A 17622-nucleotide genomic window follows, 5' to 3' on the forward strand; every position below is an offset into this window, starting at 1 on the left:
CACATTTAAGTGTAATACTCAACAAAATCCTGAATCCAGCATAACTTTAGTAGATTTGAAAAGTTACGGTGAAATTTGAACAATCCATTGGTGTGTGTTTTCCAATTTAATTTTTAATTTTTAATTTTTAACTTATTTTAACAGCCACAGATGAGGCACAAGGTGTAATTTTCCAATCCATACTTAACGTGTTTATTTGATTTATTATTTTACCATATTCTTTTAAGTTGCCATCATGAATAACTTTTTTTTCAATGTTTTAATGGATGTCAAATGATTTGTTAAAATTACATGTCAGGTTTTGCAAGATCATTATATTAGTGGTGAAGTTCTTGATAAGGGAAAGTGTTCAACTTCAGTTCTAAATTTCTGGCAGGTCCACTCTCAAATAAACTGTACGTACAAATAGATCAATAACTGAAAATTTATCAATTTAGTATTAGTAGGCATGTCCACTAAAAAGTACTTTTAAATTGATTCAGACCTAACTTATTGGATGGGAATTGATGAAAGAAACATTTTGGCGTTTAAATAATCTTAATCGGACGTTTCATTCCAGAGATATGGCCTTTCGAGTGTCACGGTTTTATATAGGGCTGCTAGAACATGTTAAAAAGTTAAAGTCCAAAAAGGAATACTAACAGAAAGTGCAACTTTAAGGTACTTTTTCTTAATGTATTTATTAACTAGCTTATCTGGAACATTATATTTGCTTATAACAACATGAAAATAAGATCATCCTGAAAATTTAATCGATTTTGTTGACATACAACAAAAAATATAAGACCTCAAAACCCATGGTTTGTTTGGTGAAACCTCAAGCATGATCATAGATGGCCGCCATGGAAAATATCTCCATAGAGGAGATGAACAATAAGTGCATTATTTCAAATGAAAAGCGGTAGTCTTAAACATTGTTCAATCTTTTAAGGTCAGCACATTTTATCTTCAAAAATTATTATATTTCATCATGGCGTAAGTTTGGTAACATTAATCACTACCAATTTTGAGAAATTTGCTCCAACTCAAAGGTTATCTTTACTACATTGAGCAATACACTGTGTGTGCATAGAAGCCATGATGGATAGTATATGAAATAGACATGGTAGTGAGAAGTGCATGGGGAAGTGCATGATTTGAGATGGGCCTCGGTAGGCTTAAACATTCTTAAATTTCTTAACATCCTACACATTTTGTCTTCAAAAATAGTTAAATTTTATGAGTATGTAAGTTTGCTTGTCTGATTCACTCCATATTCGGAGATAATTGAGTTTGAACACCTGATACACGGAATGGTGTCACTTCAACCTGTTGTAGTTCTCATCTCATTAAATTTTTCATTAAAAAAGTTGATCTCTTCATGAAGGAAGGTCCTCTCTATTTACTGACCAAACAGGAAAAAGTTTGGTTAATGTTTTCCGGTGGAATCAGGAATTTCTTGAAACACCCTGATGATAGGCCTATATTTGGATCAAAACAAGTATGTACGCCATTTAACAGGCCTGGGATTTCTTGTATCGATCAGTTTCTCCATAGACAATACGTGTGTGAGTGCACGCACACAGTAAATGAAAAATCGTTCTAGTGGAAACTGTATTGACAGTGGGCATCCCTAGTATTAGATAAAATTGGGCAAAGGTGTTTGTCCATTCTGACCTATTTGGTGCCTGATTTTGACAAATGTTGGGTAGTCTTTTTTCAATATTTTAGAGAAAATGGACTTTTATATAGTAAAAAACATGCTATATTAATTGAATTTTGTACAATGATCATAAATGCACCCATTTGACATCCTTAAAACTTGTCATAATTTTTGTTTTGTTTTTGAATGTATGATGTTTTTAATAACTGCAACACATTGCATTTTGTTTTCTTACAACTTTCCCTGACTGATTGACTTAAAGGTGGTTGAACCCGGCTCTATGTCAAATGTGAGTTTTTAAAGTAGATACACATTGTGTTGAGTGTTAGTTTGAAGATTAGTTAGTTGCTGATGACAAGCACATAGGTGTCTGTGCATCTGTGTGTTCACAAATGCACCCCTACACACCCACCCCTATACACACAAACACCCTCATACAACACCGTCCCCATGGTTAACCAATACAATGCACATACAATCAAATAAACACATATTATACACATACACTATTTTTATATATTTTAAATAAAAAGGTGGTGGTTTTGTCAAAACATTGAATCTTGTGTTTTGTAATAAAGATCTTACTTTGTTTTGCTTTGTCAACATGATTAAAATGAACCATTAATCACTGATTAATTGCCCATGACAGGAGAATGTGGTTACTTCTTGTAATTCAATACAAATGTTAAAACAAGCTATATACATTTTTGGATTACATAATTATTCATACTTTTTTGGACTTCTGAGCAGTTGCAAAAATGTCAACTCTTAAAAGGCCACATGATAAGATAGATGGGCAAAAGAACAATGGTTTTGTTTTACTGTACAACATTTTGACAAAACAGACAATGCTTTGTGCTCTGCTTATATATATAGTTCATTTTGGCTTCCTCTAGAGAGTGACGTCAGTGCATGCTCTATGGTCCATTTTGGCAGGGCAATGCATCTATTTTCAATTACATGCATCATATCTGCTTTCCACTGTGCCAAAATTGTGACGTACAAGCTTAGAGTGAATACTGCTGCTGATGATATATGTGATGCGATCAAGCAAAATCAGTCGAACTCGCAATAATAAATTTTCAGTTTCTTACAGGATAGTAAAACACATTTACAAAGCTGGATTTTGCAGAAAACCCCATTGAAATTGAACAACCAGTTCCAAAAATATGAGCAATTAAAGCGTTTCCAAAACAAGAGGAAACAAAGGAAATATTTCCTTTATTCGCTATATCTCAAAATCAATATTTCCGAGTTCCGACTGATTTTGCTTGATCGCATCACATATAATACCTCATTTTCAAACTTGCTGCCTTTGGTCTGGTTGGATTAGTTGTGTAACATATTACACTCGGTTTCAGAGAAGAACAGCAGTCCCTTGTTCAGATTGACGCAAGCGCTCTGTTAATGAGCGACATACGTGGAGCTTTGTTAGCGCCGACCAACGTTTTGATGTGTAATCTGTCATTCAGATTACCGTGTCTGATGTTATAATTGCCAGACAATTGAATCGGCCATTCAGAACCTCACTTGTGTGTGACGCTGTGCACGCTTTCTAAATGTACACATCTGCTGTTCTTCTTTGGCAGAAACTGTAATGTTTACCATATTACAGGAGTAAACAAATTGTTTTTTAGTTTTAACACCAAGCTACTATTTACGTATGAATTATACTAATTTCCACCATTATTTGTGTTGTGCTCATATAGTCATAGTCTAAATTACACATTTCATGAATTTTCCTTTTTCTTATTTTAAGGAGTGGCGGATCATCAATAAACCAAATTATGAAGTTTCGTGTTTTTGAAACAAATTTTGTGGGATAAGGAAAATATATTTGTATAGCATTGACTATTCTTAATCACATGTATATTTTGAGTTGAGATTCATAAAACTTTTTGAATAAACATAACAATATGAATGATCCGTCACTTTATTTTGATATTTAGTGTTCCGTTTCTTCCCCCCCCCCCTCTTTTTTCTTCGCTTGTAAAGTTGTAGTTTTTACAGAACTTCAAATGAGCAATTCTGCCTCATCAAGCAAAACTTTGCATTAAATTGCAGGCTGACTTACATGTAGCCTTCAAATTTGTATGAGTGTCATTGATTTTTTACCTTGATTTTGGGGGGGGGGTACTTAGCCATGTCATACATAATATTTACAAATTTAACAGAAATTATTATAATTTTTCTCAGTAACGATATGGGAAAGTTGAAATAACCTGATTTCAATTTGCTTTATCATATCGCAATTCTTCTACTTGTCAAACAAGGTATAGAGGAGTGTTTTCAGTCTTTATAGCTGTTCATATTGCATTCATCAAATTGGTGTAAACGTCTTTGCTTTACTTCTAGGATTCAGACCCCTCAAATTTTGTCTCTCAAACCTTTGTACATAAGTATGTGAAAGCTATATCCTGGCACATAGCCCTGGCACATGCTGGTTTACATGCTATTTTTTTAGTTATAAATAAAATAGCCATATAATGGCAAAAAAACAAGAAATGATACATAGTTATTTTTTGCAACTTGTTTGAGAGACAAACATTTTTTTTTCGGGGAGGCTTGAAACATTTTTTAGCTCTTGCCTCTGACTGTATTTGAAATTTGAATGTCCAGGGCCTAGATTTCGACGAGAATCACAGAATCGATTCTCGTAATGATTTTAGTAAGATTCAGTTGTGAGAATCAACTTCTCTCATTGTATCATACAATAAGTACAGTGACTATGATGGATTTTGATTCTCGCAAACCAAGACGAAATCTAGGCCCTGATGTCAGTATCTTCCTTTTCCATTTGCACGGGCGACTAAAGATGCATACTGACTTATCCTTACTTAATATATACTCAACAGACTCCAGTAATCCGTAGAAAGTTCCCCTCTATGGTGACCATAACAACATCATTCAGTGATGAATCAGCAACTAGTACATTAAGCAGCGATGATAGCAGTCTCAGTACAGAACCAACAGATATCACCAATATGACGGGGGCTAGCGGGGTTGCAGCAGCCAATCAGAATGTGGTACCGTCAGCCTGGAGAAAACCGCAGTTGTCACAGAGACGGACTAGGGAAAGACTATGCAATGTACTAAAGGGATTGGGACAGAAGGAAGTTGGATTTGAGAGGAGCCCATCGGTGAGTTATCTGGACATATGAGTTTATCTTATATTATGAAAATCAAAGTGGTAGTCCTCTCTCACTATCAGAAATGAAGTAGAAGGGTACAATTCCTTGAATACTAGTGATTATGAGTTCCTGAAGAGGTATAATTTGATATTTGTATCTAAAAAGTAAACCACTAATTGCCAAATTATTGATAATTGCTCCTTTGGCAGTTTCCCAGTAGGGTACAACATATCAGGGGCGGATTTAGGGGGGGGGAGGGCGCAGCCGGCGCGCGCCCCCTCTATTTTTTGACTAGCAAAGGGCGCCGGTAACTTAAAAATACAAAAATTGTAAGAAATTAAAAGAAAAAGAACAAATTTGACCATGAACAGCAAACAATGGGCCAAAACCGTCGAGTTTTCGAGGGGGTAACCCCCTTTAACACATTTTTTTCGTCGTCGACCAAAAGGCGCCCCTTTATCAAAAATTCCTGGATCCGACCCTGCATATTATTGAAGAGATTCATCAAGAATTCAAAAGTCAGATTTAAAAGTTTTCATAGTGATCCATAATCTACACTCAGTTGATAGATAAACTTCCAACATTGTCATGAATTGACATGTGGATATCACATTGCCTCCAGGAATACTGATATAGCAGGAATTAGGATTAGAGGTCAAGTCACCATATCTCACCGTCACAGTATGGACACTTATTAGTTAAGAACCAGACTATACATTCCTCATTCGTCATGTAGTTTGCTAAATTTGTGTGCATGTGTTTAGGATTCTAAACTCAAAAATGTCTGAAAAGTTTGTAACTTCATTGAGTACTGACATGATTTGTTGGCCATACCTACAAAAGAAGTGATTATAACTTATTGTTCAATAGGTGAAAAATATGTCTTTACTGTCACTGCAATTAAATTGAATATGGTGAACAGTTTTGACAATATCACTCATAATTTTGCATGATTATATTCCGTAATGCATTTAATAAAAGCATTTGCCAAATATTTTTCTTTGCTTTACAGGTTATCTTCAGCTCCACGAGCGACATCGCCGAACCACAGCAAAACAGTTTGACGTCAAGTGAGTCTACGTCAGCCATTGACAAGGAAGAAGAGGAGGACTTCACAGGTGGACACCGATACTTTGATTTCTTGGATGATGAAGAAGTCAACCCAATGGTAAGATTGGGCTAGTCAAGTTGAAATCCACACTACCCCTGTGGAAGATTTTGGAAATATCTGCCACAGGGGGAGTATGTTTTTCAAATGTAATTGGTCATGGTCAATCATTTTGAATCCATACCCCCCCCCCTGTATTATGACTTTACACCTATCTTTCACAACTGGAGTGAGTATTTCAAATGAAAGTTACCCAATTTCAATATTCTATTGAAAAGTTATACTCCCTCTGTGGAAGACTTAAGCTAAATCTTCCACAGGGGTAGTGTGAAGTTTAAATGGAATAGCCCATTGGATGGTAAACACAGGTCAGAACTAAATGTGCAGGGTATATTTTTTGAAACCTGTGCATAAAATAATTTTAGGAATAACTGCTTGTATGAAGGTTAGGCCAACAAAAAATAAGTCTTATTGCCCTTATAGCTCCAAAACCAGGGTCAGTCGGACAATTTTTTTATTGATTTTTCAAAATATTTTGCCACAGACTACATTAGAAAATGCAAGTTTTCCACCGAATACCACAGTAAACGGTGATTTATATGGTTTGTCAGGCTCATTTTTGAAATATATCAGACTGCAATTACAAACAGGACGGACAAATATTTTGCAAAGTTCATGACAAAAATATGAAATTTCATATATGGAAAAATAAAAGTGACTTCAGATATTTCGGTTGGTCGGAAAAGGGCAATACAACTTTTTTCTTTTTGCCTTATGGTAGATAATACTTCCTGCACAACATAATAATTATATTCATTTAAGTAGATCAAGATAAAGAGTAAACACACACCAACACAAATAGTCAGCTTCAGTCCATAGTGGCTTAAGATGGGGCACCGCAAATTAACAACTTTTCAAGAAAATCAGGTTTGAAGAAATGCCAATATAAAATCAAGTTATGTAAATCAGACATTTATTATATTTTGTACTTGGTGTGAAATTTCTGTAGTAAAATAAATAGATTTTAACCTAATATAACTTTCAAAAGAAATAAAGACATTATTACTGGTAAATTAAAACCAATATGTACGTCAGTATTGAAAACACATAGTTTGTTTACTATATAAAATAAATGTATGTATAAAAAGTGGCGTAAAATGGATACACCGCTGTGGAAAACACAAAATTTCACTTTGTAATCATACACCAAATTTAATTAATTAATTTTGGCTGCTTAAACTTAGCAAAATGAAAGAGAACATCATTAAGACATATGTGATGCGATCAAGCAAAATGAGTCGGATGTCGGGAATATTGATTTTGAGATATAATCAATAACAGTACTGAACTTCCTTTGTATTTTATTGTTCTGAGAAACACTAAAGTGGCCATATCTCTGGTTCCGTAAGTCTAATTATGATGGGGTTTTCAGCAAAATAAAGCTCTAAGACTGGCTTATATAATGAGATTGAAAACTGAATTTTGATTTTGATCAACATTCCTCGTATTCAGAATGCAATTCGATATGTCTGTAATGATGTGCTCCCATGCCCCACTAAAAATACTGTGCAAACGTTGCTATCCGACCCCTTAAGCCACTATGGAATGAGGCAGATGAAATGTGAAAAGTTTTGGACTTCCAGCTTCCAATAGTAGCAAGACTTTCAATATTGGTAAGATTTTAATAGTGGTAAGACTTTCAGTAGCGGTAAGACTTCCAGTAGTGGTAAGATTTTCAGTACTGGTAAGACTTTCAGTAGTGGTAAGAATTTCAGTAATGGTAAGATTGTCAGTAGTGGTAATACTTTCAATATTGGGAAGACTTTCAGTAGCGGTAAGATTGTCAGTAGTGGTAAGACTTTCAATATTGGTAAGACTTTCAATATTGGTAAGACTTTCAGTAGCGGTAAGACTTTCAGTAGCGGTAAGATTTTTAATATTGGTAAGATTTTCAATATTGGTAAGACATTCAGTAGCGGTAAGACTATCAGTAGCAGTAAGATTTTCAGAAGTGGTAAGACTTTCAGTAGCGGTAAGACTTTCAGTAATGGTAAGATTGTCAGTAGTGGTAATACTTTCAATATTGGGAAGACTTTCAGTAGCGGTAAGATTGTCAGTAGTGGTAAGACTTTCAATATTGGTAAGACTTTCAGTAGCGGTAAGACTACCAGTAGTGGTAAGACTTCCAGTAGCGGTAAGACTTTCAGTAGCGGTAAGACTTTCAGTAGCGGTAAGACTTTCAGTAGTGGCAAGATTTTCAATAGTGGTAACACTTTCAATATTGGGAAGACTTTCAGTAGCGGTAAGACTTTCAGTAGCGGTAAGACTTTCAGTAGCGGTAAGATTGTCAGTAGTGGTAAGACTTTCAATATTGGTAAGACTTTCAGTAGCGGTAAGACTGTCAGTAGCGGTAAGAATTTCAGTAGCGGTAAGAATTTCAGTAGCGGTAAGGCTTTCAGTAGCGGTAAGACTTTCAATATTGGTAAGACGTTCAATATTGGTAAGACGTTCAGTAGTGATAAGACTAGCGGTAAGACTTTCAGTAGCGGTAAGACTTTCAATATTGGTAAGACTTTCAGTAGTATAAAGTATATAAAAGTATACATATTTAGAATGACAAAGACTTGATAAATTCATCTGTGAGGTCAAGTTTGGGCCAAAATGCTAATTTCTGGAGAAAATCCCCAAAACTATTTAGCGGTAAGATTGTCAGTAGTGGTAAGACTTTCAATATTGGTAAGACTTTCAATATTGGTACAAGACTTTCAGTAGCGGTAAGACTTCCAGTAGTGGTAAGACTTCCAGTAGCGGTAAGACTTTCAGTAGCGGTAAGACTTTCAGTAGCGGTAAGACTTTCAGTAGTGGCAAGATTTTCAATAGTGGTAACACTTTCAATATTGGTAAGACTTTCAATATTGGTACAAGACTTTCAGTAGCGGTAAGACTTCCAGTAGTGGTAAGACTTTCAGTAGCGGTAAGATTTTCAGTAGTGGTAAGACTTTCAGTAGCGGTAAGATTTTCAGTAGTGGTAAGACTTCCAGTAGCGGTAAGACTTTCAGTAGCGGTAAGACTTTCAGTAGCGGTAAGACTTTCAGTAGTGGCAAGATTTTCAATAGTGGTAACACTTTCAATATTGGTAAGACTTTCAATATTGGTACAAGACTTTCAGTAGCGGTAAGACTTCCAGTAGTGGTAAGACTTTCAGTAGCGGTAAGACAGTAGCGGTAAGATTGTCAGTAGCGGTAAGACTTTCAGTAGCGGTAAGACTTCCAGTAGTGGTAAGACTTTCAGTAGCGGTAAGATTTTCAGTAGTGGTAAGACTTCCAGTAGTGGTAAGATTTTCAGTAGTGGTAAGACTTCCAGTAGCGGTAAGACTTTCAGTAGCGGTAAGACTTTCAGTAGTGGCAAGATTTTCAATAGTGGTAACACTTTCAATATTGGGAAGACGTTCAATATTGGTAAGACGTTCAGTAGTGATAAGACGTTCAGTAGTGATAAGACTAGCGGTAAGACTTTCAGTAGCGGTAAGACTTTCAATATTGGTAAGACTTTCAATATTGGTAAGACTTTCAGTAGTATAAAGTATATAAAAGTATACATATTTAGAATGACAAAGACTTGATAAATTCATCTGTGAGGTCAAGTTTGGGCCAAAATGCTAATTTCTGGAGAAAATCCCCAAAACTATTTTTTTTATTAATTTTTAAAAACAAGATAACAAATATCTAGGAACCGTTTTTTTTGTTTGTTTGGTTTTTCTTTTAATTTTGACCAACTTCACCAAAAATATTTGAAATTGGGCGAAAAGCAGGCTTTTTTATGATTTATTTGAAAATTGAGCATTTTTTTTACCATTTTTGGTGGAAATTTCTCAAAGTTGGTCAAAATAAAAAAATTAAAAAAAAAGAATGGTTCCTAGATATTTTATCTAGTTTTTAAAATGAATAAAAACAATTTTTGGCCCAAGAATATTTTTGTTACGTTGACCAAAAAAATTTGGGGATTTTCTCCAAAAATGAGCATTGGCCCAAATTTGACCTCACAGATGAACTTATCAAGTCTTTGCCATTCTAAAATTGTATACTTTTATATTCTTTAGAGCAACAATTAAGCAGTTATTAGGCCCAAAAGTGTCCATAATTCCAGGGTTAAGACCACCCTTACAATATATACTTGATCTTTGCTGTGACTTTTTTTTAAAGCTTGATTCTGACTTGAAAATTCTGTGTCAAGAAGAGCCAAATGTACAATAATATTTAGTAGTTTCTTAACTTTTGTTGCAAGTGAAATTGATATAGTTTGCTTCACTGGTAAAGAATGGCGTAGTTGGTGATTAAAGTGCCTACAAATTGATATGCAGCAAAATAGTTTTGCTTTTAATATTGACATTATTTTGCATTTGTTTCTTTTCAGAATGAGAAAGGCTTCAACTGGTTTGATAGTCGTCATTCCCTGGAAGATATTGATGGTACTGGTAACCAGATCCCTGATGATGACCATAAAGACACATCCGATGATGATGAGGTGAGCAGACCTATCAAATTAAAACAAGAGCTCTTGTGAAGTGGGAGGGCGAGTTAGCGCAGCGGTAGTTCCCTCGCTTTGCACCACTGAGGTCCCGGGTTCAAGCCCGGCGCGCCCAAGGACTCATGTGCACTTGGTTTATCCCAATTCCATGCTCGCTCTCGCAGGTTTTCTCCGGGATCTCCGGTTTCCTCATATATAAAAAAAATCGGTGATTAGTTGTTTGGTTATTAAAACTTCCTTCACCCAATCGAATTTGGGGATCTGCACAGATAATTGGTGGATGTTACAATCTAAATGCGGATAGGTGTGCGCCGTACGGCAGCAACTGGCCTAGTTGATGCGACGTGATTGTGATGATTCACCATTGCAGCGAAATTACAGCGCTTTGAGTCCTCTAAGATCTGGAGAAAGGCGCTTTATAAATCCAAAATTTATTTATTTATTATTACTAAGGGGAAGTTTAGAAACATGTCTTAGACCACTTCTGAAGTTACTAAGGAGTGGTTTAAAAGAGCGGTTTATGTGGGCCAAGCCTAAAGTTACTAAACCCCTTTAGAGGGACTGTTTAACCCAATGACCAATTCAGACACCAAGTGATTTGTCGAAAGGAGCTGAACATCACTCTAACATGTGGAAGCTAAAGGGGATCTGTAGGATTAAAATAGTTCCATGAATAACATTTTCTGTCTGAAGGGGTTACTTTTGAAGTGAAAACAGGTGATCAGAAGGTTTGATTAAAGACTGGTAGAAATGCTAGAAAGATGAGCCTTTTTTGATTTTTGATGGAAATAAAAGGAAGTGTCATGCCCATACGTATATTACTGATATATTTACCTCTTTCACCTCTAGTAATGCTAGTGTTGGAACAGAAATTGACCTTTCATACATGTAAATGATTATTTACCTACCTCCTTAGAGTTTAAATTTAATGATTATTTCCTTGCTTCCACAGAGTGTGACAGGTCCTGATGATATCCAGCCTGGATTTAAATCCCCCGAGTATTTCTTCCCGAGTAATACTGGTGATGGGAAAGAAAGGAGAGATGCAGCAGGAGGCAGCCATTCAGGATCATCGTCAAGGTAATATTGAAAAAAAAACCTCCTGTTTCTAGAAAAAGAGGGTTTTTTGTTTTATTTATAAAATTTGGCATACGCGATTCAAATCCTAATATTGGCAGAATATAATGCAGTAACACCAAAAACATAAAGACAAGAGATAAAAAGAAAAGAAAATAAAGCAACAGAACTATTTGTTTTGATCAGGAAAACCACCAAAGTATTCAATTTAGTCCAATAAAACATAGTCCATTGGCCATGTTGTTATAATGAGAGTGGTATGAATAACGATGTCATCGCTCAACTGTGAGTGCCAGGGGGTGAGTGGCGGAGTGTTCAAAACAATTGCAACGTGGAAAGGGTCTTCAACCCATTTTGGAAAATGCAACACTTTATTGGAAATACTTTTGGAAGAATATAATTTAGTTTGACACTACATACTCACAAATGACACCTTATGGCTATTGAAGGGATTCTACACACATACACACAAAATAATTATATAATATTGAATGGCTTTGAGTGTGATTCAAGAATATATTGCGAGATAGAAAAATATTGCACGCAGTCGATGACGAGTGCAATATTTTTCTAGCGAGTGCAATATATGCTTGTATCACATGAAAATAAGCCATTCAATATTATTATTATTATTTATATCAGGCTTTTGCTATGCGGTAAAATGAATTTAAGCTTACCTAGCCACCGGGTTTAACCAATGTGTATTGTAATGTAAGCTTACCTTTTGTTCTTCTTGTTTTCTGCTCTTTACTCTCCAAAGACAATTTCGGAATAATTATATATAGGTTTATTTGTAGGCCTAGATGTGGATTATATTTCCTAAGGTTATCATCATCCAGAATTATCGCGAATTAAGTTTGTAATTTTACTTGTTTATACTGTAAGAAATCTCCTGTGAGCCGTTACGGTGTCTGTATTGTTGTGCTGTTGTATCATGACGAGTGCTGATACTGTCACCATAGTAACGCGTACGCGATACTGCGTACAATATTTAAAAAAATATTGTAAAGCATCCGGGTATTTTGCAAATATTGTACAATATACAGTTTTATTGTATCGCTCAAAAGCCTGATATAAATAATAATCATGGATATCATGCTTTTGGCTTTAGAGGGGCACATCATACAAATGGGGAGGTCGTGAATATTTTGGTTATTTCCCTCAAGCCCTACCCCTAGCTTGAAGTGAGCATGAGAGTGCTTGTTTATAAATGATAACCAAGAATTTCTTAACATGTCTTTCCATTACAACAATTTTAGAAACAAAGTAAGGGAGCAAAGAAGAAAAATAACAAAAATATTTGATAATCTCTGAAAATTGGTGAGGGTGGGGACAATATACATGTTATTTATTTTACTTGGCCTAAAAGACTTCCACATGGGCCAATCAGTGGTTCACAGCAGTTTTGGGAACAACAAGAGTAAAGGGGTACAGTAACGCATCAGACACGAGTAATAAGATGCTTATACACTCTGCTCTTGAAGGATGGTGCACAGTTGTGTAATGTACTCCATGTGCAGGTTTATGCATTAGATGCATCAATATCTCAGTATGTGTGCATTATTTTGTACAATTCACTCCAACAAGTGAAACGCATTTATTGATCTATAAAAATTCAGAAGCTGTAACCTAGTATTATTCTATTCATTTGCTCTCTACACAGTGTGAGTGATACAGAGAACCCTCTTCCACCAGCCAGGTCTGCATTCATCTATATCCCAGTAGATGAGGTAGAGGAGATATGGAGGGCTCATGTAGATAGCATCTTAATGGATACCAGTGGTCATTATGCAGTCAACACCTGTCATATATTCACACAGCTCTATAAGGTCATGCAGCAGAGATTCTGTAATCTAACCAGGGAAGCCTGCAATTATTTAGGGGATAAGCTACGCGGTATCGCTCTGCAATTCTATATCCTTTTGATCTCTACCAATGGGTCTCGATATTTTTGACATAAAATTTTCTTTGTCCTATTTTGTAAGTGTGCCATTTCAAATAATTTTCCAAAATAGAGAATGAAGTACATAGTAGATCAAGGAAGGGGACTATAATTGATTCCAAATGGTTCAATGCAAGGTTCAAACCCTTTTTCTACTAGAATGAGGGTACTGTTAAAATACCTCCATAGCCTAGATTAATTAGCACTATAAGTACTATTCATCTGCCAAATGTGAAAACTTAAACATGATTTGCACGATTGTAGTGCATGTAAACTGAAATCAATTGCACTAAAGGGGTCACTTAGGGGTCAATAGTTGGGAAGTGGATTGATTCCAAATGGTGAAAAGGTTTTTTGTGAAAAATAGGTATCATCATAAGGCTCTACATCGGCACAATATAATTGTCCATAGTGGTGGTTTAATGAGCACAGCAATTGATTCTAACAACTCTTATTCAACCAAAATAATGTGATCAATTTCAAAATCCTACACATTTGACACTTATTGTTAAATTCAAGAACTGAAGCACCATCTAAAAAGAGTGGGACACTATACACAATTTATTTTTACTTGCCAATTGATACACTGGTCTAGTTTAAATAATTGTAATCTTTAGCAGATTTCCTTTTACAAATTAAGCATACTACTAACTGTCCAGCACATATTATTTTGCACAAGGTCCCATGCACACATCGCACGCATATACGTGTGGGTTAACACTTAAAAAGAGCCTTGCAAAAGATTATAGGGCTAGCGTCCGTATGTTGGCATATATGTCGTACACAGCTGCGGATGAAAGGCTATTCAGACTTTAAAAAGAGCCTAATCAAAATTTAATTTCCCTTCATATTCTAATGCACTCATTGTTTTCAATTCAAATAATTGAATCACACAATGTTATAAACTTTTCTTGGTTGTACCTTAACACATACACACTGAATACATTGGATGTGCTTACCACTCATGCTGAGTGTCCATATGTGTACATTGACACAGAGACGTTAGCTAACTGTCATCTACTGGACAGACAGAAGAGATGTGTTATAGAGCTCCAGGAACACTATTATACCTACATCTCCAAAAGGGATTCCACAGTGCAGGTGAGTGCAAACAGGTTTAGTTATCATTTGAATGATACAGAGCCTGAAGACAAGGTGTATGCTCCATATCTGTATATCTGGATAAGCATCGCTTTCTAGAAATATAGAGACTGAAGACTCATGTAGGCTGCCATCGAGGGAGACGAGCATACTTGTTCCGATTTTACTAGGATATTTGCGTGCAAAGTGTGCGGGGAAATTTTTAATTTCAAATTATTTTAGCCCAAATTGGAAGCAATTTCGCTGTGTAAAAGGCTAGTGCACGTGAATCACACAAACTGTAGGAATTTTACCTTAAGTTTGGCCCAAAACATGGTGTTTTGCTGGCGAAAAAGGAAGATGCATAGGGCAATTTTTGGGGGGAGTGGGCGGGGCCCATCTGGTCCAATGGTAAATCCGACCCTGATTGAACTGCTACAATTTCCAATCATTTGAATAAGTTGATCCACAAATATGGAAATGATTACTGTAGATGCATTTAAAAAGTTAATAATAGCTACACATCAAATTATGTTTATTAACTTGAGCTTCCATTAAAGATCTGAAGCTATTGGTAAATTTGTAGTGTCCATGTGGACCATGATATTGTATACCGTAAAATCTCGTCTACAAGCATATAGAGTGATTTTGATGAAGGTTATATTAAAACGAAGCAGCCATAAATATCCCAATGCAATTGATTGGTCTTACAATAGTAGTTGTTTGTATATGCTTGTATTTGTAATTTATTTGCTAAAACTCCATAATATTCTAATTTTGTCAATGGATGGCGTCTGGATTAATCTAGCTTTCATTAAAAGCACCCTATATGCTTGTAGATGAGGTTTTACGGTATTTCCATAAGATTAACCTTATATTTTTGTTATTTTCTCACTCATGCTCTCAACTTTTTCATGTTCTCCCTTTTGCTATCATTTTGCTCTCTGCATTACTCTTTCGTCTGTACCTGGCTCTTTCTCTTTGTGTGTGTACATGGCTCCTTGATGTGGCTGTCCCATTTGTCCATGTCATCATCATCTTTAGTGTCTGGATTCCATCAAGTCATCTCTGAAACTGCATAGTTTGGGAACGCAGGTAAGTCACTAAACATTGGTTTGCCTCAAGTTTGGTAGTGACATACGTGCTTATTGCGCTAGGCGCAGTATCGAATCGCAGAGCAGACTTGCATGCGTACAATTGCTGTTTGTCGACACGCTTGAAGCACAAACACATAAAGGCATTGGTGTCACTACAGAAATTGAGGTGACCAAAGAATTTGTTCATATGTAGATGTTTTACCCGAGTTAATCCGGATTCAACCCGGGTTGATAAATTTTGTGTTCACACTATAGCCTTTCTCATGAAGAAAATTAACCCAGATTAATTATTTTGGCATGCTTTTTTGTAGACCCATATCCCATAATTCATAGCGCTGGAATTAATTTACCTGGTGTTCAAGCATAACAAATATTGTGATGTTCTTAATCATAATGCTATGAATTATGGGGCATTGGAAGTTTGTAGATGGAGCTGTGTGGAATGCATTTTGGATATCACAAGCTCTGTAGATTGATATCAAATTGGACCAATTGAGCCTATATATTTATTCGCTGAGCCATGAGTTTTAAAAAATTTGGACGAGACGTAGTGGAGTCCAATATTTTAAAACTCATAGCAAGACCAATAAATATTGGGCGTAAAGCATCCCAATTTTATTGTCTAAATTGTCAATCTTAATACCCAGTAATCAATACTTGCGGGAAAAAAAACCAAATAACAAATCAAAGTCATATTTTATTTGACTCTTTCAGGAAATGGATACACCAAGTGGAGATGAACAGGTATGTTGCTGTTGATGCTAATTTTGAGTTGGCAAATAATTTTAAGAAAAATGACTTTTATAGGTTTTATCTGTTACGTGTATTGCCACATAAAATTACATGTATGTTAGTTTAATTTACAAGCCTCTTAAAAACAAGACTGCTTTGTGTAGGGGTGTGTATGTGTGTGTGGGGTATGTGTGTGTGGTACGAGTGGGGGTGTGTGACAGTATGTTGTAATGTGAATGGATGAATTATTTACTGTCGTAAAAATGTAAGAATATGGGTAAAATGTCAACATTGAACAGAGTTACTCACTCATAACTCTTTGTGACAATCACCATTCTTATTCATTCTAAGAAGTTCCCATCCCATGGTTAGTTGAAGATTACTAACTGCACTATAACCATTTTGCATTTCTTGCATATTTCTGCATTTTGAGAGCAGCAGGTGACTCTTTAATGGTTGAAATCTTTTTATTTCCTTGTTCATTGAGGAAATTCTAGCGTGCCAAAAGTGATGTTTTGTAATTATTTGACTGTAAGGCATAATTTATTAAATGTCCTTTTTGAAATGTCATCCAAGCAGCCAAATATCTCAAGAAAATGTTCTTTACAAGGAGTGCTCACTTGCCATCAATATTTGCCAACTGGGTGGGGCTTTAGTTATTTGTCAAGACCAAATGAAAAACTCATGTTTTTCTGCTGACAGTTTCGCCAGAACCTGCGGGCTTTCTCAAAGCGTTGATTATGTTATTGATCCATCTGCTTGGAGCAGGAACCTAGACCGGATGTTTTGATTTTCCTCTAGGAAGTGTTATTCCCGCCTCCAGCGTTGGTCTTGAGCAGAGGATCAAATATTTCCCCTCTCCTGCTCCAAAACTTTCAGCAAAAAAAATGTTAATTTTTCAATAATGGTCTAGACAAATGAACTCAAAAATAGCTGATTAATTAACCTCTTCAATCATGGGTAAAGCTTTATATAATGTTGCCAACTATCAGCAGATTATGTGATTAGTGCGCAAAGTATATAAATCTTGTAAAAGGAACTTTTCTGGAGATTAACATTGTCAATTGAAAAATTGAGATACAAGCCAAATTAAAATGGATTAAATAGCAACATGCAATTTCATCTACCAGACTAATGGTTTTTGTCAAAATTTGCCAATTTTTTATAGGACAAGTTATAGTTTCATTATTTCATTTTTCAATATTTTTAGCATAAGACTTAATTGATCAAACGGATTGCATAATGAGCTACCATAAACTAGTTTAAAGTGTGATGAAAATAACAAG

The 17622-nt window shown here is 35.6% G+C and overlaps 1 protein-coding gene across 1 annotated transcript in view; it reads left to right on the forward strand.

Annotated features, from left to right (window-relative positions):
• LOC140161032 (protein furry homolog-like) overlaps positions 1-17622 on the forward strand; it is a 119637-nt gene that overhangs the window by 86185 nt on the left and 15830 nt on the right. Inside the window, 9 exon segments of the mRNA XM_072184411.1 lie at positions 1905-1931; positions 4498-4782; positions 5786-5941; positions 10295-10405; positions 11361-11488; positions 13149-13399; positions 14365-14528; positions 15552-15602; positions 16319-16348. Of these exon segments, the coding sequence (XP_072040512.1) occupies positions 1905-1931; positions 4498-4782; positions 5786-5941; positions 10295-10405; positions 11361-11488; positions 13149-13399; positions 14365-14528; positions 15552-15602; positions 16319-16348 (1203 nt within the window).

The sequence above is a fragment of the Amphiura filiformis genome, chromosome 9 (genome assembly GCF_039555335.1).
Source record: "Amphiura filiformis chromosome 9, Afil_fr2py, whole genome shotgun sequence".
Lineage (NCBI taxonomy): Eukaryota > Metazoa > Echinodermata > Ophiuroidea > Amphilepidida > Amphiuridae > Amphiura > Amphiura filiformis.